This window comes from Diaporthe amygdali (assembly GCF_026229845.1).
Source record: "Diaporthe amygdali strain CAA958 chromosome Unknown NODE_55_length_279518_cov_64_759621, whole genome shotgun sequence".
NCBI lineage: Eukaryota > Fungi > Ascomycota > Sordariomycetes > Diaporthales > Diaporthaceae > Diaporthe > Diaporthe amygdali.
The window spans coordinates 93,496-119,876 of NW_026517075.1; the positions used below are offsets into that span (position 1 = coordinate 93,496).

The window sequence follows — 26,381 nt, forward strand, 5'->3', positions numbered from 1 at the left end:
CATTCGTTCTCGGAAAAAGTCATAACTTTGCCCCCATAACACAGAAAGCCGGCGATGGAGACTATAAGTCTGTCTCGATGTGGCGCTTGACGATAGCGTACAACTGTCTTCGCCCGTCATGGTCGAGACCTGGCTGCTAAACTGCGTATTGTTATTCAGATTCCAATACAGTCTTGCGGGGGCTGGTAGCAGCATGTTTTCACCATAATCTACATTAAAAGTTCCTGGCATTTGTCTTAAATCTAAGTCTTGAGAATTGAGAGCCGACGGACAAGATTTGAGACCGCCTGAGCGAATAATGAGATAGAACCTTAAGACATAGAAGGTTCAGTCGCACGGCCGTGAGTTCACGTTCGGCTATTGATGAATTGCTGAATGCCACAAGATGGGATGACCTGCTGCGGACATAGACACTTAGACTGCTGGTCGCTACAGCTCGGGAGGCTCCTGTCCTCTTACACTTGTGCGATGTTGTGGCGGAGGTCTTCAGACGTTCCTACGGCGGCTCTACTGATAGCCCGTATCCTGCTGACAATTTGGACTGGGCGTATCCGAAATGTATCATTCATTCTGTTCATACAACAAATAAACCTGCTTCTTATCGATGTTGGACAAATCCTTTCCGCGACTGAAAAGTCGCCCCGCAGACGTACAGTTGCACACGCAGATGTCCAAAGCTACAAGATGACACAACACCTTGATCGGCCCTCAACGAGGCGTTGAAGTAAACACTTGTCTAGAAGGCGCTCGATGGAATCAATTGGCTGTAAAATAGAGAACGATGATTGCGGAGCAAAGAGCATGTCTACAACGGTGAAGTATTTCACATGATATGAATCGCACTCTAAATGCACACTGTAGCTGTCCAAACACAGTACAGCGTAGTAGCCAGGAATACTGGATCTGTCATACTCGCATGTTCATGTTTTACGTTACAGTGAAACATTCTGAGGCGCCACTGGCAAGATGTTCGTTCCCTGTGACACTGGAGTAGCAAACAATGTCACGACCACCTAAGAACGTGTGTTGGGGCTCTCAATTTTTGATCATTCACATGTTGCTTGATTTCTGCCGAGCTTTCGGCTTTTATTTTCCTAATTACAAGACAGAGCCACACACTCGGACTTCTATACTTCACAGCCGCTCACAGGCTTTTTTGGAAACATATCCCGGGACATTTGATGGAGGGGATGCAGATTTCAGTTCCTAAGCGGGCCGGAAGAGCTGCGTGCGTGAACCTTCACAACACGCGTGAACTGTTCTCAGTACAGTGTAGAAACATCTTGTCAATGTCCAGAATGTTCTTATTTTGCTAACAAGAGAGAATCCCCAGAATTTGCACATTCGAGATCAGGACAATGAACTGAGCCATCTATAAGGGCCGTATATTTCGGAATTGAGCGTAATGATCGTCTGATCTAACTTATGCATGTTCTCTGCTCAGTCTCAGTGCTTTTCCTTTTTGACAGCCGGCTTGAATTTGATATTTTTGAGGTACTCAACGTTCCTCGTTCCCGCTGGTCTCTAATATCTAGCAGCCATCCAGTGCTAAATTATCAGATTAAGTTGTCCGCCTCGGTATTCACGGTTCCTGTACGAAGAACTCCTAGAACAGTATTGATCCCCGAGAAGTCGATTTTCTGATGCATTACTTTGGCAATAGCACGAGCGCTGCCAACAACATTCTTGATCTGGTCTTTGTGGTAAGTAATTGTGGTAGATGAGAGGAGGCTTTTCTTTTCTTTCTCTCCCTTTTCCCCCACAAGACTCACCTGTCTTCCATTAAGTTCAAATTTGGCAAGGTCCCGGACCTCTTCATCCTTTACATCCACCACAACGTCGTCTTGGGATCCTTTGGCTTTAGCTAGGAAATTTCTCCAGACTGCCTCCCGCGCCCCTTCGTCAAGCTCTGGGTAATTCAGTGAGATATGGATGCGGCTGGCGAAAGCCGGGTCGCAATGAGTGATGCGATTGGTCGTCAGGATCAGGATGCCTTCGAAGTACTCGAGCTGGCGCAAGAAAATGCTGACAAGGGCATTGCGATTGACATCGTGAGTATCACGCTTCTGCAAGAAGACGTCGGCCTCGTCGAGCACTGCGGCATTTAGAGTTAGCCATCAAAGCACCGAGGAAGGAGTTTTATTCGAAAATAGGGCGAAGTAGGCCAACATAAGCTCAGTGCCTGTCTCGAGAACGAACTGCAGCTTCACGAAGAGCTTTGGTCCAAGCAGTGAAACAGAACACGCATATGGCAGTCCCTTCTCCGTGGAGGAGTCGAAATTGTATCCGAATGCTGCTTACACAGAACTGCATTCCACCGGTGGGCCAACTCCAAGATCTTGGTAAGATTCTCGTCGACGCTCTTCGGGTCCACGCCTAGTTCACCCGCGGACACTGTATACAGCGGCCGCCTGGTAATCTCGGCTACTGCCTCAGCTGTCAGCGTCTTCCCAGAGCCTGGAGGTCCGCTGAACATCCCAATCAGGCCTTTGCCCTTTCCTGAGATGATGTCGTCGAAACTATCGCTCTCACTGGAGGAGTGCTGCTTGACTAGCGAGTGAACTAAGGCCTTCTCTTGCTTATTCATGACCAACTTTTCAAAAGCCTCATCGTTCCATTTAAATTCGGTCAGATGTCCCATGGGTAGTCCACCTAGCTTGCGATGTTAGCAAATTCTATTCTGATTCGAAGTGGGCAAGTTCCAGTTAAGCGCTGACCCCATTTTTTATCACCGAAGCTGAAGCCTAGAGCCACAGGGTGACATATCATCAGTTGTTCATCGGTAAGGCCTTCACGAGACAGGCTGCGGTGCACCCGAGGGATAAAAGCAAGGTTTGGGTTGAAGTGCCGGAGGGCCTGGGCATCCACAATGGCTCGCCCGTGCGTGGCAAATTTGAAGAAATGCGGTCTCATGAAGGGCTGACGCCTCTCTTCGAACATGGCAAAACCGGTCGTCTGCATCAAACGTGCCTCTTTAATAGCCACATAGCGTTTGCCGCGCTCGAGAGCCTCGCTCCGAAGCTTCTCAGCATCCTGGTGCCGGTCCAGGGGAAATAGCAACATATCCTCGATCGACCAAGCGCCCGAGAATTCAGGAACTGCCAACGGCATGGATTCTTTGGCAACTCCGAACTTCTCCCCATCGTCAACAATAACGTCGAGACTGAACACCCATTGATAAGTTTCAGTAAATTCCTTCTTCTCTTGCTTCATTGTCCGGAATCGTAGAATCTGATGTTGCCCTGTGAGTTCATGATAGTGATAGACAAGCACGTTGGGCGGAAACAGCGCCCACAGCAGCTCCCACGTGATCTCTCCGGCCGAAAGCAAAGAGTCAATATTCTGCTTCAATATTCCATAGTCCTCGGATATGAATCTGAGTACGACTCTGAGGTCGTCGATCAGGTCATCGTTGCGAGGATGGGTGTTCTCCTCAAACTCCAGCCTTTGTTGAAGAGCAACCCAGTTGTGGTAGAAAAACTCCGGTGGTGCCTAGAAATCAGTGTTATCTTGTTAGATTTGTGGCCCCGAATTTTTGACAAGCTGATTGTAGTATTATCGTGTCCGTGCATCTGTATGCTTGCCTTTTGGGGTACTGATGCGAGGGACACTCCTTCAACGTCCGGATTGATTTCCCGCAGGACCTTGGCAAGCCGGCTCGACTTGATGTCGACCTCTGTCCCATAATGGAAGCCCTTGCCGTCGATAAATCTGCGGACAACCAAAGTTGCCTTTCGGCTCGATTTGGAGTCAAAATTCGACTTTGCCGACTTTACAAGACGAGTTTGGCTTGTCTGCCTAACCGCAATGTTAGACTACGAGGTTATACCCAGCCACGGCACGAGAGTACGTACAAATCATATCTTTTCGCGGTATGTATTAGTCGCAGTGTTTGGAGTCAACATGAGCAGGATGGTGGGGACAAACATTTGATCGTACCGAAGAAGAGGATTTCTTCTCGATTTCGCGTGATCAATCACTCCATCTTTTGCGCTTTCATTCTCGGGTATTAACGATACCACTGTAAGGGCAGGAGATTCTTGGGCCATTTCGCGCGCGGTGTATGGGTAGCACAAAGTGGCCGCGGTAGTACGTCTCAATTTGAAACTGGCACAATTCTGAAGAGTACCGATGACTTATGTAGATGTCGAGCTGGTGGCCGCAGACGTTCGTGTCGTCAGGTCCATGATCAAGATACACAAGTCCGAACCGCCCCAAGTTCGTGGCACACGGCAGGCTACCTTGGCAAGCTTACTCGAAACGTGACTGGACACTGCGAATCATGTGTGACTGTGCTTTGCTTACTGTTCCACGAAGCTTGCAACCCTTTCGAGGAATCCTTCTTGATGACCAGGCTGCCAGTGTCAGGCGGTGACAGAGCCGGTGGCACTATGCATGCAGCCCCGATTATAGGGCGGGGCGTTCAGGCGAGGCATTTTATTATTAGGCAGAAGGGCCGCAGCCTTGATAATGATAACACTACAGACAGTGTAATGAGGTGAGATGTTTTCGCTGACAGGTGCAGGCTACGTCACGGGAGGACAGATGACGGTATGTATCTACAAGCTCGGAAGTCCAGAACGTCGGTCTCTCAACTTAGCAATCTATAGTACCAAACCTCTGCTTCGACGCGTCTTCTGTATGAAAAAAAAAAGCCGGCATTCACAGTCAAGCAGAGAAATGGATCCCTTCAGTCTCACAGTTGGCACCTTGGGCCTCATCGGCGCCGTCAAATCATGTCTGAAACTGGCGGCGAAATTCGTTGGGCCCTCTAAGTTTGGATCTGCCGAACTCGCTGCCACGACCAGCACTCTTTACGAAGCTCTTGGAATTTTAACCAGTTTCAAGACGTACGTAGAACTTCACGACGACGACGAAGGCCATTTACAGACACTTATACATATCCAACCAGTCATGGAACGCTGTCGAGATGCTTTACAATCTATCAAAAGTTTCATGCAGGGAACAAGCACATTCGACAAGATGTTAAAAGGCGTGAGGTTTGACAAAACATTTAAAAGTTCTCTCGCTGCTGTGGATGAAAGCAGTAAGCTCTTCAAACTGGCGGTCATGGCGGATCAACAGTGAGTTAGAAGCAGTTGATTTATGTGTCTCCCAGTCACGTGTCGTTATTTGACACACGTTAGTACCAATAGAGTGCTTTATTAACCTCTAAATTACCCACAGATCACTTATTCTTGGGGTGTCGAAATACCTCCAAGCAGTGGGACAGGATGTTGAAGCGATCAAAATCGTCCAGCAGGAGACACGGAACGGTGAGCGCTGAATTCAATATCCACGACATCAGTGACAGATGAAGGAACATCCAGAGAACCGATTTGACTGGGCTTCCAAGTATCAATAGCAATATGGAACTGACTATAAATTGGCACTTCCAGACAGTTCTTATGCCCTGATCAAGGCATGGCTCGGTGCGCAGGTTGATAACGACATGAACAGCCAGCGCCACCAGGACCATGGTCACTCACGATACCCTGGAAGCTGCGAATGGCTTTTATCAAATACAGAATTTGTCGCTTGGGTAGAAGATGCTCCATCTTCAGACAAAATGGCTGGTATCTGGCTGAAAGGCTCTCCAGGAGCTGGAAAGTCATATGTTTGCTCCAAGGCAATTGACCGTGTGGCGAAGTCCCAGGATTTGTGCCTCTACTACTTTTACCGCTTCGATTATCAACTCTCGACACTCGACAAGCATGGGAAAATGGCTGACGAGAGCAGGCTGCGGATGTCATCACTTCTGATCGACCAGCTGTTGCGTCAGCTCTTGCGAGATGATCCGTCCATTGCTAATCGTATCTGGAAGTTCGTCGAAGTTGAGGAAAAGAACACTAAGACGCTCGCTCGAGTCGTCCAAATGCTATTAGATAAGTCACCACCAGGAGAAGGTGCAGCAAATACACAAAACATGAACTCCACACCCCCACGCCGCAAGATATACTTGCTGTTGGACGGTCTAGACGAGACCCAGGGTCCCTTCACCGGACAGGATGTTTTGAGTGTGGCATTAAGTTTGTTTGAAGGTCTTGAAGCACAGGTAAGCGTGAGATTGTGGGTCAGTTCGCAAGACAACATAGATCTCTCCAGACGCCTTCGAGAGTGCGCAGTGATCAACCTCGACGACCAAGCGGAATCCGACGTCCGCGACCATCTTGCTCGAGAGGTCCCTAAAATCATGGATCTCGGTTCTGATTTCGCGGCTCTCGAAGTTTGTGGAAAGCCTTGTGAGTGGCCAAATTCACAAACTTCTTTACTTCAGGCGAGGCAGGCTACTAACGAACACTCAAAAAAGTGGTCCCATGGGTCCTGACTACACTTCAAACGAGGGCTAAAGGCAACTTTCTCTATGCAAAATTGGCTATAGATCAAATCAGTGGTACTATTAGCCCCGAAGACATGATATCTTTTCTGACCTCCGAGATTCCCATCGCCTTGTCAGATATGTACCAACGCATCTTCTCTCGATATCAGAGACCCCAGCTTAAATACGTCAGGTAAGTTTTCTTTTCTGTTGCTTGGTGAGCGTTTGGTCTTACACTCAAGGCTCCATCATCAGCTGACTATAAACTTAAACGCAGTCTGTTGTTTTCTTTAGTGGCATTTGCACGCAGTCCACTTCATCTCTCAGAGCTACAGGACGCCATGACATTGGCGCTTTCGGACCCCTCAAAGGAGCCTGACCCCTCGCGCCGGCCTAGTCGTCTTCAACTGCTGTGTCCACCTCTTATTGAGACACAAGACGATCCTAATCAGCCGGACAATCCTCTCTGCAGGCTTCGCCACTCAACAGTCCACAGCTTTCTCCACTCGAATCCTCATATCCTCTGCGTAAAACAAGACGCGTGTGCTGGTATGGAAACTTGCGAACACCTTATATCTCCAAAAGTCTTAGGGCTCTTGTGTCTACGGTATTTGGCTCAACCGAAATTCAGCACGTTGCTGCCGTTAGAGGAAGGACTGCTGTCTAAAATAGATCCTCTGTTGTTGTACTGTGCCAAGTTTTGGACGAAGCACCTGGAGGGTGTAAAAGCCACGACCGACCAAAGGGAGACTGTGGCCTCATTCGTGAACTCGAGCAATTTCCAGACAGTCATACAGGTTCAGAGCCTCAGCATTACGGGCCAATTTGAACAAATACCTTTCGGAGTTGAATCCGAGGACGATGTTCAGATTATGAAGCGCGAAGGCTATCACCACTTTCAGCGGCAGTCCTTTCCCTCGTGGCTTTTTCAAGACAACCAGGTAGAAATCGAGCACTACGCTCCTTATCGCGCACAGTACCGTCACTTTGTCAATGAATGGGGTTACTTGCTTGAGCGGGCAACGTCACCTTCTGACCCGGACTGCTTTCCAGGAGAAGTCGAACGATGTCTTTCTGGCATGATAGGACCGTCGACTTTCCTAGCCCAAATGAAGGAAAAGTACCCGAGTTTTATGCTGAGCCAGGAACCATTTGACTGCTTACAGCCAAAGTCTCGTGTTCTGGAAGAGAGGCTCTCTGCTACAGGCGACCGATTTACGGTAGTCTCTGCAGTCCCACGGTACGTTGGCTCAAAATGATCTTAGCATTTATCTGGCTTTCTTTGCTTACAAAAACAGCATCACGTTTTTCGACAGACAATTGAGAGGCCGTCCAGTACCTCGCGCGCCTGACTTCGACTCATTCCCCTTACGCATCCACATCGAGACATGGCATCTCAGAGACACAGCTCTACCAAGGCTTTTGTCCACGACTGGTGCCGGTGCCGCAGATTTGATTGGGGCGTCTGGTCGAGCAGATAAATTTACCGTCACCCCTAAACAGGGATACTTCTGGCTTGACGATCCGCGAACTCCAACCCAAGAGAAGACAAGTCCTGTGCTCCTATACGAGGGCCAACGCCACCACGATCTAGAAGATATTAGCGTTGACTTTCGAACAAGAGACAGCATCTTTGTATCAGCAAAGAGGAGCAAGTATAAGTCCAAGGCTCATCGTCATAAGCCCTGCCCAATGCACACGGGTAACTCAATGAAAGCAGTCGACAGTATTGCAGACGGTAGCAGCTCGAATTCTGACTCCTCATCGTCTGAGGATGAACATATTAATTCGGCAGAAGAGACATGCAGCGAAGGATCCACGGACTTCGATTCGGCTGAGGACAGTTCAGAGGACGAGTCTTCATGGAGTGACGATGAATCCACTTCGAGTGGCGGTGACGCGTCCTCTGATACTGCAGATGAGGATTCAAATGGCTCTGATGACAGTGGCAGTAGCTGTGATGAAGATGGTTATCCAAAGATCAACCCCAAAGCGACTCGTCAGCGACGCAAGAGGACGATGACGAGCGAAAACGTTGACAGCAACCTTGCATTTGCTGAGGAAGGCCTGCCAATGCGGACACGCGCAGGACCCATATCACGTCTGTCGGAACGCACAGATATGATCAATGTCTCTATCAGTGTATACGACACACGTTCAGGTCACCCAGTTCGACTGTTTCACTTCCAGCAGGACTTGCCCGTCATGCTCTACAGTTCACCACCAGCTATCCATCCTTCTAAGCCACTCGTAGCTTGGCCCCTTGGAGGCGGTGATGTTCTCTTCGCCGACTACATGGCCAACACCTACTTTATCCGGGGAGCAGTGCCCAGCACACAGGACAGTCAGTGATTTTGGTTGTTTTCTATTGCATATTCTGTCAGCCTTGTGGGATGTTTGAGTAGTCACCTTGTTGCAGGATATCCACTAACCCCATTTGCAGGTCGACATATTACAATGCAGAGTCATTTTTCGACATGTGGGAGATACCTACACATCGCCAGCATCGAGGCGCGTATCGTCGAGAAGGATCAACACAGGTCAGATCGTCACGGCCAGAACACTGGCAGCAACAGCCTCGCGAGCAAGCCTGGTCAGTCAGCCACCGTATGGGCTACCGATCCGGAGCTCCGCAGTCAGGAGCTAGTTCTCACAGCCTTCATCACTACGCACCGGCTGTCCAGCTCCAAAACAACGCGCAGCCCTCCGCGCCTGATCCACAAGGCCATCGTAGGGCTTGGAAGATACGCTGCACTGTCGCTCGACAACCTCCCTATCACCTTCAACTGGGCACCGAAGCAAGTATATCTCAGCCTCAGCGGCCACCGCCTCAACGTGATCCGCGTCCCCCTATTTCGATCGAGACGCTCAACAGATGGACTCGCCGATCCTGTGGCATGTGCACCCCGGCTGCCGGTCATGCTGCCGCTTTCAGCAACGGGCCGCCAAGTCCATTACCTACCACCGCCCTCATCCGAGATTGACAACAGTTCCGGGGCCGACACGCGCGGCATAGTCCTCTTGGGTAGCTACGGCGGATACGGCAACAGGGTACAGCTGATGCCGTCGGTAGAGGTCCCGCACAGAGACCACTGCGGTGTAGATGCCGGCCATACTATGCCGTACCCGTGTCCGCCTGTTGGTTTCTATGTGGACGAGGAGCGAGACTTTGGTGGCTGGGTGGCCTACGAGGCTGAAGTCACAGGTGCTCCAGCGCAAGGAGAGAAATTTCGCGACGGACGCCTGGTCATGCGCAAGATGGAGAGTTTCAATGCGCAGGACGATATTGACTTGGAAGGTATTTATCTCATCTGCAAGAGTCCGATATTTATCAATACTGGGCCAGTACCGTACTGAATTTGCGGAGGTTTGACGTCGGTAGATGGATCGCGTGTTCGTGTCATTATACTCCTTCGTGCTGTGCCCGAGTTGGATGGAGGAGTGAGATTTGTAGTGCCCAAGTATCCGATGTACCCAAGTACCGTTCCCCAAGCGCTCGTGCCAAGCCTTGAGCTCGTTATCAATCTCCTTATCGGCCCCACCCACGGGCCCCGCGACCTAACGCAGCGTCATCCCGCCGATCCGTCACCGTCTCCGTCTCCATGACCGTATCCATCACACTGCTCGCTGCCTGGCCCCGTGACGCCTTCATCACTCGCCCACGTTCTGCTCCGTCGCATCGCACCGCATCGTGTCTCTGGTCGCACTTTACTCGGAATCCAGCATACAACAGGCCTTGTTTCAAAGTTTGCCCAACCTGAAGTTGCTCAACCCCATAGCCCGCGTCGCACGCCGCTTACTGCCGAGGCGCAACGGCGACCGCGATCGCAACCGACCCGCCAACATGGCGACAACGACGCCCACGTCCTCCTCGAACACCCCGGGCATTTCCAGCCCACCCCTCTCTCCAGACTCAAAGCACAACCAAAAAAGCGACACCACATCACCCTCCTCCCGCCCCCCACCCAAAAAACCAAGACGCTCCCTCCGCATCCTCTGCTTCGGCGACTCCCTGACCTCAGGCTACTCGCAGATGGGCAGCATAACGCACCCCTACTCAGAGCGCCTGACCGATGTCCTGTCGACTTCCTTCCCCTCCCTCAACATCGACGCGCACACGGACGGCCTGCCCGGCGACGTGGTGTGCACGGCCGGGTCGCGCTACCTGCGGCGCATCGAGCCCAAGTTCCTGACCAAGGGCGGCGGGACCCCCTACGACTGGACCGTCATCCTGGGGGGCACCAACGACCTCGCGTTCCAGTTCACCGCCGAGGACATCTACAAGGCGCTGCGGGACGTCTGGGACGTCGCGCTGAGCAAGGGGGGCAGGGTGCTGGCCTGCACGGTGCCCGAGGCGGGCGTGAGGGGGTCGATCGGAGAAAGGGTCAAGGCGAGGCGGGACGAGCTGAATACGCTGATACTAGGGCATCGGCAGGAGAATTTGTAAGTGATTCGTATACAAACTCGACGACACCCGTTCGTCTGTCCTTGGTGACTGACCGGCTGACCTTGGCGCGAATAGCTTCACGTTCGATCTCAACACCGCGATCCCCTTCTGGTCCCTCGCTCCCGAGGAGCGCAAGACCTACTGGGATGACCACATCCACCTGACGCCCGCGGGCTACGACCTGATGGGCGAGAAGATCGCCGCGCGCCTCGTCGAGATCATCATGCCCCCTGGGCGGCTGCAGCCGCAGCAGGCCAATGGGGGCGGCTCGAGGCGGAAAAGGATATTCAAGGACGACGACAAGGTATTTGAGGAGGAAGACGGCGACGAACACAGGCTGGAGCATGGGTATTATGTTGTCAGAAGGAAGGATCTGGAATGAGAGCGGTCTTGCCGTTGCTGCTTTTGTTAGATTTTAATGATTTGAACAGCGAATGGATGGGATAGTTGGGAAGGAAACACCTGGTTTGGCACAGCACGGCGTTGGGTAGAAGGTTATGCAAGCGTACCCCTGTCTGTACGCTTGATGTAGTCGTGGATATTATTGGAATAGTCTAATTTATTCCGATGTCATGTCTTCATGAATCCTGATGTCTTTGCAGCTCCTAGCCGCCTCCCAGGATCCGGCCGCGCTCCTTGGAGCTCACGACTTCCAGCTTGCTGGTTGCAGATGTGTGCACAGGTCTCTAGTGGCATGCCTTCCTGAATATAGCCTATTCCTCCCTTCTCCTCTTCCTCGGAATGCTGTTCTCCGACTTGATTTTCCCCTGACTGCACTTTATCGGGCCACTCTTCGCTGGGCCGTTCTTCTCTAGATTGCTCTTTTCCGGACTGCTCTCCTTTCCCTTGACACGCATCGTCATCAATCGGGAACTCACCTCCGAGCCCCAGCCCTCGAGAAACCCAGTTAAGGTTTCAAACAGTTTCTTATCCGACTCCTTACGTACATGTGCCCGAGAACCAGACCCATTAGCAGCAAGCTACACCACCAGGTTCCGGGACACGAAGTCGGGGATCTCTTTCTGCATGTGGCCGACCACGCTCTCGACCTCCTCGGCGACACCGAGTACGTGGTTATCCCATTGTGCAATGGAGCGTGCGCCGTCAAACCAGACGCAGCGGTCGATCTGGTCGATGTGGCCGTCCAGGCGGCCCTGCTCGATCATGCGGGCAGTTGTGTCCTCGGCCCGCTCACCATCGAGTCCCAGCAGCACGCCGAGGGCGTCGAGGTCGATGTTGACGTACAAACGCGATGCAGCCAGCAGGTTGTGCTCGACCATGGCGCGGGCCAGCACGGTGCTGCCATCGGCGGTGGTGGCCAGCTGGTGTGGCTGCAAGCCCTTGGCGAAGGCGTCGACCTCGGCGGGGGCGACCAGGCGGTCCAGGAACATTTTCTCGAGGATGGCGAACTCGTCCAGCGATGGGGCCCGCTCGTCCTTGTACAGCCGGCCGAGTGCGCGTGATCGCTGGGGCCCGGCGGGGGCTAAGATGGCGCACTTGATGGCCATGGCGAGGGTGTGCAGGCGCTCCTCGTCGGCGATGGCGCTGCTGAAGGAGATGTCGTGGTAGGCCTGGCTGGCGGCGAGGAACTGGCGCTTGGCGTCGTTGATGCGGGCCTGGCTGAGCTTAAAATGCAGCTGCAGGGCCGGGTCGGCGATGGCGAAGATGACGTTCTTGAGCTTGTTGAGGTATGCCTCGGCGGCGGTGGGGTCGTCGACCTCGAGGTAATTGCGCACGATGCGTATCCACACGCGGGCCTTGTCCTCATCGCTGACGCGGCGCTGCGACGTCTCAAGCGGGATCTCAGCCAGCACCACGGCGGCATCGCGGAAGTCCTCCTGGGCCTCGTGCGCCTCAGCGATCAGGTCGCGCAGGGTGGCAGTCTGCTCGATGAAGGAGGAAGAGGACGTCGGCGAGGCGTTCAGGGTTTCGAGTAGGTGGGTGCCGACAGCGATCCACAGGTCGTGGTTGGCACGCTGGCGGAGGGTGGTGATGAGCGAGGTGAGCAGGGTGCGCGTGTGCACGATGCCTAGCGACGAGGCGAAGATCTGGTCGGCGGTCTGGTTAAAGTCAGATGCCGACTGTGCCTGGGAGAGGGCATTCTGGATGGCCACAGCCTCCTCGGGGATCTGCTGGGAGGCCATCGTGGCGTGGTGTGTTGTAATGTGTGCGGTGTTGCTTGTGTGGTGGGCAACGTTTGTATGAGGTGAAGGTGGAGGTGGAGGCGGAGGCGAGCGAGGGTCAATCGGTGACGCCTGCAGCTGGAGCCGGGCGCCACAAACGACTGACTTTAAATGAGCAAGCAGAACAATGCTCTCCCCACGTCCTTCTGGAAAGGAACCTAGAAGACAGCTTCAGGCTTTGACAGTCCCAAAAGTGAAACAGACAAAGAAGTAAGTCGTGTGTTGGACTTCAATGTGTCAGCGGTGCAGATGTGGGATTAGCTGTGGTGTGTGGATAAGGCAGATGGAGCTACGATAAGATAAGATAAGACAAGAAAGTACCGAGGTACCGGTGAGATATAGGGACTAGGCGCTCTACTTCCTGTCATCACAAGATGTCCCTCACGTCCTCCCTCCAAGCTACTGAGCAGAAATAAAAGCCCGAACTCAAATGAAATCTTCTTCGTTTTCACTCATCAACACGAAGTCTGGCCTACAGGGGTAGTGGAGCTGAAATACATAATGCTCAGGTCGGAGTTGTGTACTGAATGGCCCTGAGACGACAATCTTCAGCCTGTCATCTTCAAGACCGGCCAGATCCAGAGACCAGGCCTCAACAGGAGATTTGAGTGGAACACGATCCATCTCGATTAGTCCGACCTCTCACAGTGGCACCTCCTCTCCAGCGTCCCGTCTGCGGATGGCAATCTTAGCCAGTCCATCACACTCGAGCCCGTTCCCGCGCGCTCGCCACTTCGGCTGCTCAGCCCCTTCGGCCACCTTCCAGTCGTACTTGAGCAACAGATGGCACATCATCAACTTGGCCTCGTGCGCAGCGAAGAAACGTCCCGGGCAGGCGTGCGTACCAAACCCAAAGGCAATGAAGTCGGGTGTGACTGTCACGAGCTGACCGGCCTGAAGGATTTGCCTGGTTAGTGCCTTGGTCTTTTCAAGGATTAAGTAGCGCCAGAGAGGATGGAAAAGACGCTTTTCAAATCATCGTCATGTTTAAATGGGACGGTTCACCTACCTTCTCTTTACCAGCTTGCTGCCTCAGTCGGGCGAAGCGGTACCCATCATACTCATCTGGATTTTCATACAGCGTGGGATCTCTCAACCTTGGCATGATCATGGTTGCTGTCCCGCGTTTCAGCTCGACATTATTCGAGAGCGTGACATCCTGGAGGACTTCCCGCTCCATGAATGCTACAAGATACTCAAAGTCAGCCTTTTGCCCATGTGTCTTCTTCCTCCGATCGCCTGGGAGGGCCTCGCTTGACGTCTTAAGGGATCAGGGGTCACGAAGCAAGCAACTCACCGATCTGCATGGGCTTCATCCTCTGGGTTTCCTTCATCACGCTATCCAGCAGCGTCATCTTTTGGGTCGCCGTTTTGTCAATCGGCCCCCCGTCCAGCGCTTCCACGATCTCCCTTCTCAGCGGCTCAATCAAATTTTGGTGCACCGCGAGATCCAGCATCACCTGCGTCAGCAGGTCAGCTGTGGTATGGATGGCCGCGAATGAAAGCATCAGTTGCGTGAGTGCCGGGTTGTACTCGCCACCGAGCCTCTGGTGCTGGCTCTGGAACCAGTCCAGCGCGTCGCTGGGCCGGACCTCACTGCCGCGGCCCTGGCGTGCCTCCTCCTCTCTGAACCTCCGGCGCGCCGCTAGCTTCTCGTCGATAATGTCTCGCGCCCGGCGCTCTTGGGCCCGCAAGAGCCGGCACTCTGGTACGAGGTAGTTCGCCATGGGCCGCAGCCAGCGCGGGTAGGCTTGGAGCGCTATCGTCGCCAACATAATGTTTACGGTAAAAGAAATCGAGATATCGATCCACTCCTGGTCGTAGCATGCCTCGGGCCCCATGAAGGCCAGAGTGCTGAGGCGTGCGACTAGTGGTAGGCTTATACCGCTCCTGACCACGACGTCGTGCCAGTCCTTCCCTTCGCCGACCGCGTCTTTCAGCGCCGCTGCGCACTCGGCCGACAGCGCGGTAGTCAGCCGCGGCAGCGCGCGGGTGAGGTCCTGCTGTGCCACCATCTGAATTATCCGGTTACGCTGGTCCAGCGTACCGATGGTCTCAAAGCCGGGCAGCTCGCCATGGAGGCCCCTCTTCTTGAGCGACGTGAAGCTCAAGCGTTCGTCGTTCTTGAGCTCCTCCGCGTACCGCGGCGGCAGGAGGACGGCCTCGGAGCCGTCAAGCTCCCCCGTGAGCAGCCGGAAGGGCTCGCCGTGGTACTTTTCCATCCCCTGCAGCGTCATGTTCCAGCTGTCTGCGTCATACTCGCGGCGGGCGCGGGCTGTGGTCAGCTCGTACCAGCGCTTGGGGTTGAGGAGCGGAATAGGCTTCCCATTCGCCCTTGGGGGTTTGGAGCTTGCTGATACAATGGCAGCGAGTAAGATGAGGATGAGTGTGGTGGTCAGGGTAGTAATGGGCCCACCCAAGGACACAGGAAGTATGGGTGTGGCGGAGGGCGCAGAGAAGTTGGTGTTATGCCACGGAATGTGAAGGCGCGACGTCAGTGTCATGATGGCGATATTGAGTTGAGAAGATATTGGTTCGGCAAAGACAAGAAACCTGGTGCTTCGGCAAAGAAGCAAAACTACGATGAGAATTCGGTCGGGGTTGGGTATTCTTCGACTATCCAGGACACCTGATATCACAAGTCTCTTATGCTGTGATGTCACCCCGCTTTCCCAACTCCTTTGCGCCACCTCACGATGTCATTCAATATAAAGGACCTGGTCCCAAATATCTTGGGCTTATTCACATCTCAAAGATCGTCAGTTAACTGGTCCGTCCCGGCCCGTTCACGCATCTAAACGTCTAGTCTCGTCAGATCTCACATAAGCCAGGTCGGCACATGGTATCATCGTGTGAAATAAACGGGCGGGGATAGGCTGGCATGTGCTGTTCTATGCATTGCTGTGCCGTGCCGAGTCGCTTCCCCTATCAAGGCGCATGAGGTCGCAGCGGCTCGGCGGCGATGACAACAACCCCACTCGTGCGGATGCAACTGCAACCCGCCACGAGCATGGACATTTCACTACAATGCCACTGTCGTCGTTTGCGAAATGCGCAAGTCCACTTCACCATTGAGCACACCACCACATCGATTGGACAAATGTCATCGATAACTCCACCCTAGTCCGGCCGAAAACCGCAGGACGGAGCATGCCCAGGAAAACCAAATACAGCCCAAGGGACACCATCAACAGGCTTCAGTGTCGTGTCTAGTCTCGTATGCGGAGTCACCATCTTAAGGTATGTATCTTCCCCTTCCGCATCGTTGATGATCGCCATGCTTCACCCCTACATATTATCACAACTAGCAATCGCACGTAATATGTTGACAACGTGGAACTTCGTGGTTATATTTGATAGCAATGGACTTTACCTCTCAATGCCTTGTCTTTATACTTCGAGCGAGTATTGATTCTTTTTCTTGGAGGAATACGTGAAACGCCTCAAATTTCTCCTCCCGCCTCCTGATTTTAGCATTCATATGCCGGGGTTCCGGTTTTCCATGTCTTTATCTAACTCCCAGTCCATAGATCTTGGCGCCTTCTGAGAGGCTGAGAGCGTGGTAACGGGCGCTGCTGTCATGCTGACATGCAGTCGGAAGCTGCAGATCAGTGATACGCTTGGTTCGTTGGTGCATATGCACATCAACCTCGCTACCGTTCGGGCTTGGTGCATTCGCTGTTTAAGTGTGAATGTCACGGTGAGGAAAGTGGAGCCGACATTTTGCAAACACGTACGCATGTGTGTGACCTTTGGTTGGCGGGTCATGAATTCTTGGGTCATACCTGCACGTCAGGGCGAATCCGGGAATCTTCTCTCGTATGCATAGTGCCACGCACAATGTTGCCCATGTTCGTCCTTCCACTCATCCAAGTATCCTCTCAGCCTCTGCGCTTGCTGATCCACAGCGTGGGCCTTCTAAATATGGCAACTCGAACCTCAATGTGTCATCCAATGCAAGCCAGTCGCGACTCGACGTTCCTAAGGCGTGGCTCCGGGCCGTGCCTACGGTGAATGAGCCTGCAGGACGCATAGTTAGATAGTCAGCGAAATCAGACCACCGACTGGCAGGCTTTGTTTGGTTGGGTCGATCGAAGACGAGGAGAAGCTGGCACGCTATGGAACCACATAGCTAGTGGCAACCTTCCTCAGAAAACCCAATGCCAGCTGTCACCCCATCGCCATCTTTTAGCTAGGCAGCAAGTTTATCGTGGTGCAGAGGCTCACAGCGGCCGAATCACCAGCTAGCGTCACCCATTATATTGGACAACCAAGGTCTCAGTCGTGAGCGGTACATATTGGCATCTATCGATTGAGTTGGAGCTTAGACTCACACGAGGAGGGAGAGGCAGAATACGGCCACCCCCTCCCCCTAATTTCTTTGTTTCCTGCAGAATCCCCTGGCCGAGTAGCTAGATCATGAACGATTTTAACGCCCACACGACAGCGGTGTTCGGCCAATATTGCTGAAAATGACAATTGGGGAAAACTTCTCACATGAATATTCTCCGCATCTGAGTACGGATGCACAGGAAATAATAATGCCGCAGTTCTATCAGGCACTGCGGGCTATACCAGTAGCTGGAAAAGGCACAGCCTGCTCGCTTCGCTGCACATGTCGGACGAGCTCACGACCCATAGAGGTGTCAACATGTGTCACTGAAGCATATGCTTGCCGTGAGTCAGCTGCCTTGGCTCATGAGAGTGCGTGACCACCTGCACGTACGACATGCACTTTGTTTGGTTGACAAAAATGGTTGGTAGAGGGACACGGTGGGTCGCTGAGGAGTACAGTAACTGTGAGAAAACATGATACATCTCCTGCGTATAGCAGATGATAATAGCAGCATTCCTTTAAGTTGTCTACACATAATTATCTGAGGGTCTCAGTCTCATAAGCGAGTCTCATAAGCATGTCTGTGTGGAAAGAAAAAGCAATACCATGAAAAGGTGTGGGCTACACTGCGGAGTCGCACCAATTATGATTGATGTTGCCTTGTTACTCAATGATGGCTGTATGTATGTTTCGGAGTCCGAAGGCGTTGCCATTACACAACCGCAGGTTTTAAGGTTGCCACTGTGTCTTTCTTCAACAACACATTATACATATGCACGATTGTCATGGAAGTGAAAGCGACAGACATGCAGCTCGCCATCTTTAAATTTCAAGTCCTTGCTTTCAGCCACATATGTAGCCTACACGCTATCGACTCGTCACGTTTGTGTGGAATCGGGCTGACCAGCCTGAGCTGCGGCACTGGAAACGGCATGTCTGTTTGAAACGTGTGATATAGGCGTAGATTGGGAATCCAGCAACACGTTCGAAGAGAGCGACACAGGCCTTTCGCTCCTCATTTGACCCTAAAACACCCTTCTGACCAAAGATCCTAATTGAAAAAGACTCCATTCACTTTTCAGAGGTCAACACAGAATGTGGAATCATGTATACATTTAGACGTTACTAAGGGACTCCGCGTACGCCCTTGCCTAGGTAGTGCTACACCTGCTGTCATCGCGCATAGTCTGAAGTAGCATCGCTGAGACGGGACACAGTTCTCCGACAACCCCGACGAGACGATCTGTGAGCACTTATGTAGGAATATCCCAGAACGGACGACGCAAGCATCCGAATGGGGACACAGCTGTGGAAACCTCCAGACATCGGAAAGCTCCGTCTCATAACTGTCGACGGCTGCGGAGGTCTGAGCGAAGTAAATCCACCGCTGCAGCCCAATTTCCCGCTCAACGGCAACGCAAGACCGAAGACCAGATGGAGCCGCAGAAAAACCTTTTTGGTCCGTCACGTCCTTATTCTAAGAATAAATAGCTTCTGACTCAGGCGACTCTCATCTCATTTCAGCTCTCAGCTCACCGCAAGCCGGGAAATGCCACGTTTGCCCTTCACAATCTCTCGGAACTCCCGGCACCGGCCACTTGGAAATACTGTTCCCTGTGTCTCCCCAGCCCTGGGCTGGCCGGCCGGCCGCTTGGATCGCCTCGTGCCGCCATGCGCCTGGCCCTGTTATGCGGCGGGCAGGCCGGCACGCCGGGCGGTGGCCCACTCCTTCTCGGCTTGATCTTCCGCACGTGTAACATTGCACATGACATGTTCAGGCGACAGCAGAAACCGCAAGGTCGTCCCAGTCCATCTATCTGCCCACGAGTCATCACACTGCCCACCTGGCGCTGGTGATCTGTCTGTGCTTCGTTACACGTGTACCGCGTTGCCGGAGAATACGGTGTGGTATTCTCACGGATGCACATCCGAACAGTTTTCATTGTGTTCTGAGCTGGAGGGAGAATAATTATTCCTCGGTGGGAAAGTATGGTTTTTAATTCTTCCACATAGTGTAGCCTGTGTGCCGTTCCACAGCTAGCTTTCGGTTTTGCATACCGTCTTAAGTCTGACACACCAGTGGAATTACGAGCAGAGTATTAAAAACATACCATGGTTGCGACACATACTGGCAGTGACAGACTGAACAAATTAGAATAAAAGGTAGTGAATTGTAGCAGCCCGATCTACTAGTCACAGCACACTTTGGATGAATAATTTGCTCGTCTTCGGACATCAACTTCATATATCAATCTGCTGATCTTTTGCATTCATTACTTTCTCAATCTAGCCTTATTCGTTCTTCTCATGGCCCTCTCCTTTCTGTCGCATATGTGCTCTCCACTCTGGCGGAAGAATCAAACAAGGTCCCCAGTCACAGACTGCGATGACAAGAAAACATTGGTTGCCCTTTTGGATATTCCTCTTGAATACTATCTAGTTTGAGAAGATAATGAAAAAAAGCACACACAAACCGATACGCCCGCTTAATAAAAGCCCCAATGATCCCGTACCGCTATAGGAAAACTTATTTTTGGTTGACCCCGAGTCCCTTTTTTGTAAACCCCCAAAACGCCATGCCGCAAATACATGACAAAGAGAAGAGACAGAGAGAGGGGAAAAAAGGAAGGAAAAGAGCCATAAATGGCACCAGGAATGGCCTGAGATGTTCAGGGTTGCTGAACCTAAAGCGAATCTAGTCGCAGTGGCTGAGACACGACCCACGATGTCGGTGGCGGCAGGGCGTGGACCTCCCATTCGTAAGCCGCCAAAGAAGAAATCGGAAGGCTCCGTCGATCGAGTCCGTGAGTGATGGCTCTGTCTCTTGTGCACAACATTCGTCCTCGTCGGATTATTCAACGCCAAGAGGATGTCCATGACCACGAAAGGACAACACCTCCCCCCATGCCAGCATCCGAGGCAGTATCCAGAGACCCCGTGCACCACTCGTCATTTACGTCCCGGGCAGGCCGCCCCGAGGAGGTAGACGGCCACGCGCCACTGTCGTCGGACCAGATGACTTCCGCAGACCAGGCAAGAGCTTTCCCTTCCTGCGCGGCCACGGTGGAATGTTGTGCACCCATTATGAAATCGACCTCCCTGAGTTTGGTCCAGCCAGAATCCGCTGTCGCCGAGTGATCCCCGTATTCTCCATGTGTGGTGAAAGAGCGTGACTGGAGAGGGCTCTCATCCGGAGCAAAGGGGGCACGTGCCTGGCTGGACGATATACCTCTCGTGAGGACCCTTGGGGCAGGCCAATTTCCTGTTGCCGTCGACTGATGTGCGGAAGAAGTGTGCGCCTGGGTCGAGGCACGACGAGTAGATGTAATAGTTCTTAGTGAAGTCACACATCCTGGTGTGAGAGAGTGTTTGCGTCTGTGGTTTGTGGTTGAGTTTGTGAGGATTGCTGGAGAGTTGTTGGAGAAATAGTGAGGACCGTCCGGATATAGGTTGGATGGATGGGAGGATGAGAGGCCAAGACGGTGAGAGGGAGAGAGTATAGGAGGGCGGGTCGTTGCTGATGGTGACTGGTGATCGCTTGCTGCACGTATACACGGCGCGCTTGAGAGAGATGTATGTGACAAGAGAGGTGAGGCAGGTGTGGTCAAGCCACGACTTATAAACAGAGGCGAAGACGGGACGAGGTTGGAATTTGCCCACAACGGGGTGGATCCCCCAAGTAGGAGGGTGTGAGAGTGTGTGTGACACAGAGGCGTCTGGATAAAATAGGGCGGTGCCGCGGTGGGGTGCTAGATAATTGATGGGACGAAGAAGAAAGAGTACAACAGCGATATCCCCCGGTCTATATGGATCTTGACATATATCTCCCAGGGTGGTGGACGGGGCGGCAGGGGGGAAGCTCAAGCTCGACCCAGGCCCAGCCTGGTGCGCAGATCCCGGGGTCGTGTCGAAATCCTCAAGGGCAACAATAGGCTTTCCCCGGACTGAAAGGGTGTTTGATGAGAGCTGGTCTGATAGACGCGCTCGTGCGCGCTGCTGCTGCTGGTTCTGAGCCAGTTGGGCAGCATGAAGGAGAGGGACTGCTGCAATTTGCGACGGTAAAGTGCGGAAGCAGCGGCGATGAGTCTGTAGATGGTAGGCGGCATCGCAAAGCCGGTTCACGGAAGTCGTTGCGACTCACACTAGTAGAGCCAGTCCATGCCTGATGACAGGGTCCCGATATATCCAAGACGAGACGGGGCTAGTCCGGTATGAAGGATGTGACATGGGGGAAATTGTACCCAGAAAAGCGAAAAGGAAGCTGTGACGGGCGTGGAGTATGTACAAGAAAGCAACTCGAGCCCCAACACGGGGGAGGGAGGGGAGAAGGGGGATAAAAATCCTGGGGGGACTGGGCAGCAAGAGTATTATTGCAAAGTTACAGTGGGCATGGGCAGCTTGTCCGCGTCTGAGAGCGGCGCGAACGGTTGATGACAAGGAGCCCACGGCCAAATTGAATCTACAGTCAAGATGCGACAGTGCAGAGCCCAAAGGGGCAGCGCAGCATTCTCAGATTTTGGTAGAAGAACAACGACAAGACTGTCAAAAAGTCATAGGGACTGTGCGCGGGGACACTTGTCCGGAGCGCCCAGCTCCCTGGTCCTGGGTGTTAGGCGATGGGATGCTTGCATATTTCCTTCCCATACCTTGCTGCGGCGTACTTTTGGGCTGCCGTGACGTTGTCCTGCTATCGGAATTGCCCACCTGGGCACGAGAGAGAAAAGGTGGAGCGGGAAAACGGACGGTCATCGACCCATGGACGGGCAAGACGGGGCGAGCTTTGACAGCACTGACAGCAAAGCTGCGGCATGTTCGAATGTTCGAACGGGGTTGACTGCCGGCTGGGGTTCAAGGGAGGGTGCTCAAGTGTGGATTGGAACCCGGCTCACGTTTGACTGTCTTCGGTGATCCTTCCGCAAGCCCTCCCGCCCGATCCTCTACTGTTAGAAGAAGCCGTGGCGGGTTTTGGTTAATCCATAATTTTTTCTCGGGATGACGAGTTTCTGCTTCTAGGGACGGACATGCAGACTACAGTACTATCTTTGAGCGGTACATGCAGCGGGAGGAGGGAGTGGAAACCCGGGTGATGAAAGGAGAGGAGCAGATGTCGAAGACACTGCCCGACATTGCGAGTAGCTAGTGGAGGCTCGAGCGAACGAGCCGGTCCAACGGTGGTGGGGTGCATGTCGAGTACTTGGCATGTTGTACCCGCTACATGACCAGCCAGTCCCGCCACACCAGCCTCTCGCGCCTCGCTCACCGAGATGGAGCAAGACACTATCGCGGTGGAAACATACAAAACACCGCCGCAGTCCTGATGGAGATGATCCATAAGTATTCGGACCTCACCGAGGCGTGCTGCACATGAGATCCCTGGCGACCTGTCTCGCTATACAATAGTCTTGTTATAGACAAAACAGCAGCAGACCTGGATCCGTTGTCGACGCGACATTCCACCAAGATACTACAATATATGAATCACGCCCCACGCTCAGGTAGGTATTGCTGGGCTCTCAGGACGAACTCTATCTAGTAAAGACTGAACTACAGCGTTCAAAAATAGCATCCATTTGTGCCCCAGAATGATACCGTTTGCGACTCTCTGTAAACAGAACAATCACATGGATATGAGTCGGACACATCTCACACCGTCTGTCATCCTACCTTCATGTACAGATACGTGTATACGCAAACATGAAGATACGAATGCAATGTGCAAGCTGAAGACACGCATAACCATCCACGAGCGCGTGCCGTTTCGTATCAACCTACAGTAGTCTTCAGGCTGGCTTGCCCTGAGGGTTGTGGTCAACTCTCAACGAGACAAGCAGGTCACCGATACATCCGGCTCACATAGCGCAAGTACCGAAGCGCCCTATGCCCTGCCCTACCCCCTGAGTCGCACGGACGGCTCCCCATAGTCGACACGACCTCAACCTGAACGTGCTGTCGCTCCTCCGAAGCTCAGACGCCCGACCTCATCGTCCTTCATGGCATTGATTGGTTTTGGGTCTTGAATCCGACGGCGTTTTGACACGGTCCGACCAGCACCCACCCACTCTGGCCCCTCCCAACGCAGTTGTTTCACTCCTCATCGTGCGCTCCTTACCGTAGTACACACACCTGAAATACCAACGCTCTCAGTCTCACCTTCTCGGACACATATTTCTAAGTTAAGCCTGACGGCGCCCTCGGGATCGGTCTTGCGCCCTCGGCATCGGCCCAGTCCAGAACAGGACTTGGTCCCGGAGCCAAATGTCAAGGCCACTGTACTACTAGAAGACACATGATCTATTTCTCTACTCTGCAACTGTGTGCACAGATGACGAGCTTATGAAGACATCACGTTTTGCATCTCTTGAGCCGCATCTGGGGGCCACTTCCGAGGAATCACCAACCATGTTGATAAGAATGCACACATATCGGTTCTGGTTTAGCCGAATTTACCCAAGAAACAATCGCGTATGCGGGCCCGGTTGTGCATCCGGGCGAGCCATTGCTCGTAATCCCTGTCCAAAATGGGGTTGCGGCTCTGCTGACGTGCTCCTGACAAGAAGGCATATCTCGTGACTACGACTCCGATGTTGGTCGCGTGGGTTTCGAAGGCCTGGAAGTCTGTTTGGGCCTGGATGATATATCACAAAAGGGTTTCGCAGGCCGGCACCAAGGCAGGCGATATATGACAGCCGGCGACTAAGTTGTTGAGCAGCGGAGGCCCGTTCGCCTGGGAGGGGAGCATGCCCTTGCCCAGCCCCGGCCAAGCCTGGGGTGCTCATATTAAAACCCAAAGGGAGAGAAAAAGGACCACAGGGCCTAGAAGTCAAAACGGGGCAGCGCCACAGTTGCTCAGCTGCAAAGGAGTAGGCCAGGCCGCCCGTAACATGTTCATGCAGGGCTATTGTCCGGCTGCTACCACGGTACTGTGCCCCGGCTCACCGAGCAACGACAGGTCAAGCTCGCATGCACATGCAGATGCAAAGCTGGCTGCGTGCATCGTCTGTTCTGCCCACTGCCTGCTTTGGTATGGTGTAACCTGCAATGCGCCCTTCCGGCGGAGACTTTGCCTGTCTTTGATTGATGATCTGCACGTCAGCCATATCCGCGGATGGAGCCTCAATGGGGAGTTCCTACGTTGCGTTGGGCTCCACGACGTGCGTCGGGATGAACTCGCCCATACAACCAGCGCTACCAGAAACGGCCCTTCTATGGTACGCCTGCACGCACGTACGCACGTACGCCATCAACATGTCAGTCAGTCCGTCAGTCAGTCGATCAGTCTGCTATTTAGTACAGAACTATGGTAGACTGGATCCGTGTGGCAGCCATGAGCCATGTCATCAACTACCTCAGTCCAGGATGACCAGCCCTTGAAGAACTCATCCACCAGGCCCAGAGAGGACGTGCATCTGGGCAGAGACTCCAGCGGGAGACTCACCAATCTTGGACGGCGGGCCCTGCCGTTCAGCTTTGACCGTTGAGCTGTGACAGCGTCCCGCCGGGCTCAGACACCAGGGCACTCGTCGGAAGAGTCCGGAAACCTTCTAGAAGTCTCATTTCTCCAGCCTGGCATTTCTCACCGTTCACATCAACAAGCACCATCGCCGGCGGCGCAACGAGACAAGATCAGCCCGGCTCGGTTCGGTTCGGCACTACCGCGGCCCTGTACTGAGTCCACGCTCGATCATTACGCACATGGCAAAAAGTATTACAGCAATTCACTGCTGGTAACCAGTCTCTACCACCCTACTACCCGGCATCAACTCCCCCGACTTCCAGCGTCGCAAGCCCCCACATCCGGGAAAGTGACAGGTCGGAAGTATCTTCCGACCCTATTTTCATCGCGAGAGGAGGCAATGCCAGGCCTTCGGTGCTCAAAGCTATCGCTTTGACCATGACACACCGCACACTATTGACTACGACAAATGAAGCTGAGTGCACGATGAGACGCGTCAAAAAGTATACGCGGGAAGTAAAAAAAAAGGGAGAGAGGCGGTGAGAATTGCTTGGTAATTGATCCAATGGCCGGCCATGGGCACCTTGATGGACATGGGACAGTACTGGAGTACCTCGGCGATCCAATGCCTTGCTTCAGCAAAGCGGGCGATTTTACTTTTCGATCGGCATCCCGGTGTCATAGCAGGATCCTTCGGCACACACGCGTCACTTCGCTTCTAAGCTCTGATAACCCCCTCTCACCCCCAACAGCGCGAAGATTATTTAGCCTTCTGACCGTCGTTTTGTTTATTCACTTCTCCCTGGCCGGATAGCTGACCATGAGGACCAACCGGAATCCTTGGATGCTCAGGTCGGGTTAGCGATGGGCAAAACCTTCACATGAGGAGCAGTGTCTCATCGTCACCTCGTCTGAGCTAAGCTACAGCAACTAAGACATGAGGGTATATCCTTGGACATCTCAGGCACATGTAGACTGTTCCCTGAAAGGAGACCACTCAACGACTTTCAGAGAATGTCTTGTGGGTCTCGAAGCTGGTCTTCGAGAATTCGGTTCCCAGATGAATGATCCCGGGCCGGGGGTACTATGGACGTTCCGCCTGGTTCGAAGAAGGCCAATAGTCTCACTCTCATATACTATGCCAGGATGAGCAGCCAATCGAGATCCACTAGCGAATTCAGTGTAGCATTCATCGTGACGCCGGTCTCTGAAGCAGCACACCACCCCTCTCGGACACGGCCCGATCTATAGATCTGAACATCAGACTGTTACCGCGGCGAGCCCAACGCCACCCCCAAGCCCCCAAGGTGACGCTGAAGACAAAGCGCGAGCTGCGAGACACTTTGCTCTCTGGCGATGTATTGGGATCCCCAGCTGGAAACTTTCTCATCAACGTGTGGGCTTCGTTTCAAAACACCCACGTCCCCTCTGCTTCTCATTTAATCAGCTGACAGCCTTCCCTGCTCGGACAAATCCGAACGGGCATGACCTTTAGTCGGAGCCGAAGTCCTTGAACTTTTCGCGGCTGTCGTCTCGTCCTTCCCTACAAGGCGTACCATTGCATTATCAGAAGACATACCCGCCGCTCGCTCGCCTTGTTGTCGTTATCTCTCCAGCATGTCCCCAGTCTGTCAACTGGGCCC

The 26,381-nt window shown here is 53.1% G+C and overlaps 6 protein-coding genes across 6 annotated transcripts; 2 read left to right on the forward strand and 4 right to left on the reverse strand.

Annotated features, from left to right (window-relative positions):
• Positions 1–1,556: 1,556 nt before the first annotated feature.
• Positions 1,557–4,049, reverse strand: J7T55_010897 (uncharacterized protein; the record flags this gene model as incomplete). The annotated part of the gene is made up of 6 exons (XM_053135458.1): positions 1,557–1,691; positions 1,773–2,095; positions 2,302–2,652; positions 2,718–3,492; positions 3,597–3,798; positions 3,940–4,049. The coding sequence occupies 6 exons, from the start codon at positions 4,047–4,049 to the stop codon at positions 1,557–1,559; spliced, it is 1,896 nt and encodes a 631-aa protein (XP_052986855.1).
• Positions 4,050–4,680: 631 nt separating this feature from the next.
• Positions 4,681–11,148, forward strand: J7T55_010898 (uncharacterized protein; the record flags this gene model as incomplete). The annotated part of the gene is made up of 12 exons (XM_053135459.1): positions 4,681–4,850; positions 5,022–5,084; positions 5,188–5,276; positions 5,400–6,242; positions 6,311–6,512; positions 6,630–6,868; positions 6,968–7,559; positions 7,618–8,663; positions 8,763–9,617; positions 9,887–10,019; positions 10,067–10,762; positions 10,842–11,148. The coding sequence occupies 12 exons, from the start codon at positions 4,681–4,683 to the stop codon at positions 11,146–11,148; spliced, it is 5,235 nt and encodes a 1,744-aa protein (XP_052986856.1).
• Positions 11,149–11,746: 598 nt separating this feature from the next.
• J7T55_010899 (cop9 signalosome complex subunit 4) lies at positions 11,747–12,910 on the reverse strand (the record flags this gene model as incomplete). Its single annotated transcript, XM_053135460.1, has 1 exon — positions 11,747–12,910. The coding sequence occupies one exon, from the start codon at positions 12,908–12,910 to the stop codon at positions 11,747–11,749; it is 1,164 nt and encodes a 387-aa protein (XP_052986857.1).
• Positions 12,911–13,591: 681 nt separating this feature from the next.
• On the reverse strand, positions 13,592–15,453 carry J7T55_010900 (uncharacterized protein; the record flags this gene model as incomplete). Its single annotated transcript, XM_053135461.1, has 3 exons — positions 13,592–13,843; positions 13,959–14,134; positions 14,247–15,453. 3 exons carry the CDS (start codon positions 15,451–15,453, stop codon positions 13,592–13,594), a joined length of 1,635 nt encoding a protein of 544 aa, XP_052986858.1.
• Positions 15,454–20,010: 4,557 nt separating this feature from the next.
• Positions 20,011–20,423, forward strand: J7T55_010901 (uncharacterized protein; the record flags this gene model as incomplete). The annotated part of the gene is made up of 2 exons (XM_053135462.1): positions 20,011–20,089; positions 20,197–20,423. The coding sequence occupies 2 exons, from the start codon at positions 20,011–20,013 to the stop codon at positions 20,421–20,423; spliced, it is 306 nt and encodes a 101-aa protein (XP_052986859.1).
• A 722-nt stretch (positions 20,424–21,145) lies between these two features.
• On the reverse strand, positions 21,146–21,391 carry J7T55_010902 (uncharacterized protein; the record flags this gene model as incomplete). Its single annotated transcript, XM_053135463.1, has 1 exon — positions 21,146–21,391. One exon carries the CDS (start codon positions 21,389–21,391, stop codon positions 21,146–21,148), a length of 246 nt encoding a protein of 81 aa, XP_052986860.1.
• Positions 21,392–26,381: the final 4,990 nt, after the last annotated feature.